At 54.3% G+C, this 1783-nt stretch overlaps 1 protein-coding gene across 1 annotated transcript in view; it reads left to right on the top strand.

Moving 5' to 3' along the window:
* Positions 1-49: 49 nt before the first annotated feature.
* The window catches only part of H310_13604 (hypothetical protein), a gene marked incomplete at both ends in the record, with an annotated part of 3303 nt that continues 1569 nt past the window's right edge, over positions 50-1783 (top strand). The window contains 4 exons of the mRNA XM_008881157.1: positions 50-77; positions 152-294; positions 1036-1254; positions 1297-1488. Of these exons, the coding sequence (XP_008879379.1) occupies positions 50-77; positions 152-294; positions 1036-1254; positions 1297-1488 (582 nt within the window). The remainder of the gene's footprint in view (positions 78-151; positions 295-1035; positions 1255-1296; positions 1489-1783) is intronic.

Genomic DNA, 1783 nt, shown 5'->3' with positions numbered 1-1783 from the left:
CGCACTCACCAGAAGGTCGCGAAGTTTCCGCTGTCGGAAGCCGGCTGGGATGCCAGCCATGTGGGCTGCCTGGCGGAGTGCAAGAAGTTTCTCGGGCAGGCCGTGACGTTGGCTCACCCGAAGAGCGATAAGCTTGTGTGCGTCTTTGCAGACGCCAGTGACTTGCACTGGGGCGGCGTGGTTACGCAGATCCCGCCAGAGCAGGAGGATCGTGAGCTCGATGCTCAAGAGCATGAGCCTCTCATGTTTTTGAGCGGCACATTTTCTGGCGCCGCCCAACGATGGGCTATTGAGGTGAAGGAAGCGTTCTCGATTGGCCAAGCATAGCAGAAATTATTGATGCACAGCTGCGTGCGGTCGGCGAAGGCGCGGTTCCCGACATCGACTTGGTGGAAGGCCAGGAGGTTGTGGCTGGCGAGGGCCTGCCTGTGCTCAAAACGGCGTCTGGAGCAATCTGGATTTCCCTATCTGAAGGCGAACTCCAAATGCGACTTTGTGTTGTTGCACATTTTGGCATTGGTGGTCATCGTGGCGTAAATGCTACGAGACAAGTGCTGTCTGACCGATTTTGCTGGTCGAACATGGGCGTGGATGTGGCCTTTTTTGTTGACCGCTGTTTACACTGCGCGTCGACGGGCGGTCATGTGCTCCGTCCGTTTGGCATGGCACCATATGCCACAATGCCCAACGAAATCCTTCATTGGAATTTTCTTTACATGGACGATGGCTACCTGCTGGTAGCCAAGGACGACTTTTCCCAGTTCAAGTGGTTTTGGGAGACCGATGTCGCCAACGCACAAGTGATTGTCAATGGAAAGAATTGGCAAGCCTACAGAACGCTGTGGAAAAAATACGCGCAGATGTGTCGAAAGCATCATCCTCAAAGCGGAAGAAAGGACGAGCTGCAAGAGCGACGACAAAAGGCGTCAAAATGGCCGAATTCGACGTCGGGGATTATGTCCTCTGCATGGATGTTTGGGGCGTTAGCCCATCGAAGCTCACTGTGACTTTGTGACTTTGCGCGGTCCCGCGCAGGTGGTTAAAGCCACCTCTGGATGGGTTTTTGAAATCCAGAATTTGATCTCTGGGATCGTGCGCGAGGCTCACGCAAGCCGGCTCAAGTTTTACGCCGACGAGTCCCTCAATGTCGACGAAGAATTGTTGCGCCATGTGACTCACAATGCCGACGGGCATGTCGTGGACCAGTTAGTCGATTGTCGATACAATCCACGGACATCTGCCTTCGAAGTCTTGGTGCGATGGCGCGGCCTTCAGGACGTTGAGAATTCTTGGCAGCCGACGACCAACCTGCTGGAAGATGTACCTGCAGTCGTGAAACGGTACGTGCGCGAGCACGGTGCGCATGGCACAGTGGCGTCCATGGCCACGGCTCTTGGACTGGAGCGATCCTTGGGGGGGATTGTTGCGAATTGGACATTCGCAGGAGCCATGGAGTGCATCCAAGAAACAATCCAAGACTCCGTTCAAGTTAATCCTACATGTGCTATGATTGGCTAATTGTAGTGTAGCCATTAGGGGAGGGTTTAAGCCCTGGGGGGAGCAGCCCCCCGAGAGGGAATTCACTTTGTGATTTGCCCGTGACCACTGCGTTGTGGTTAGCCTTTTGTGTGCGCGAGACAGGACTTCACAAGGTCCGTCAGGTGGAGACTCAACACGCCATGATGACAGCGTTACACTTGGAAAGTATGCATGGACAAAACAAGATATGGATGCATTGTTTCGAGCACTTCATTGACGTGCTGACGGCGGCTAGCCGTGGGTT

Source organism: Aphanomyces invadans (assembly GCF_000520115.1).
Source record: "Aphanomyces invadans strain NJM9701 unplaced genomic scaffold supercont1.54, whole genome shotgun sequence".
NCBI lineage: Eukaryota > Oomycota > Saprolegniomycetes > Saprolegniales > Verrucalvaceae > Aphanomyces > Aphanomyces invadans.
Note: the sequence above shows the minus strand (reverse complement) of the source record. Positions and strands in the feature narration are given on the sequence as shown.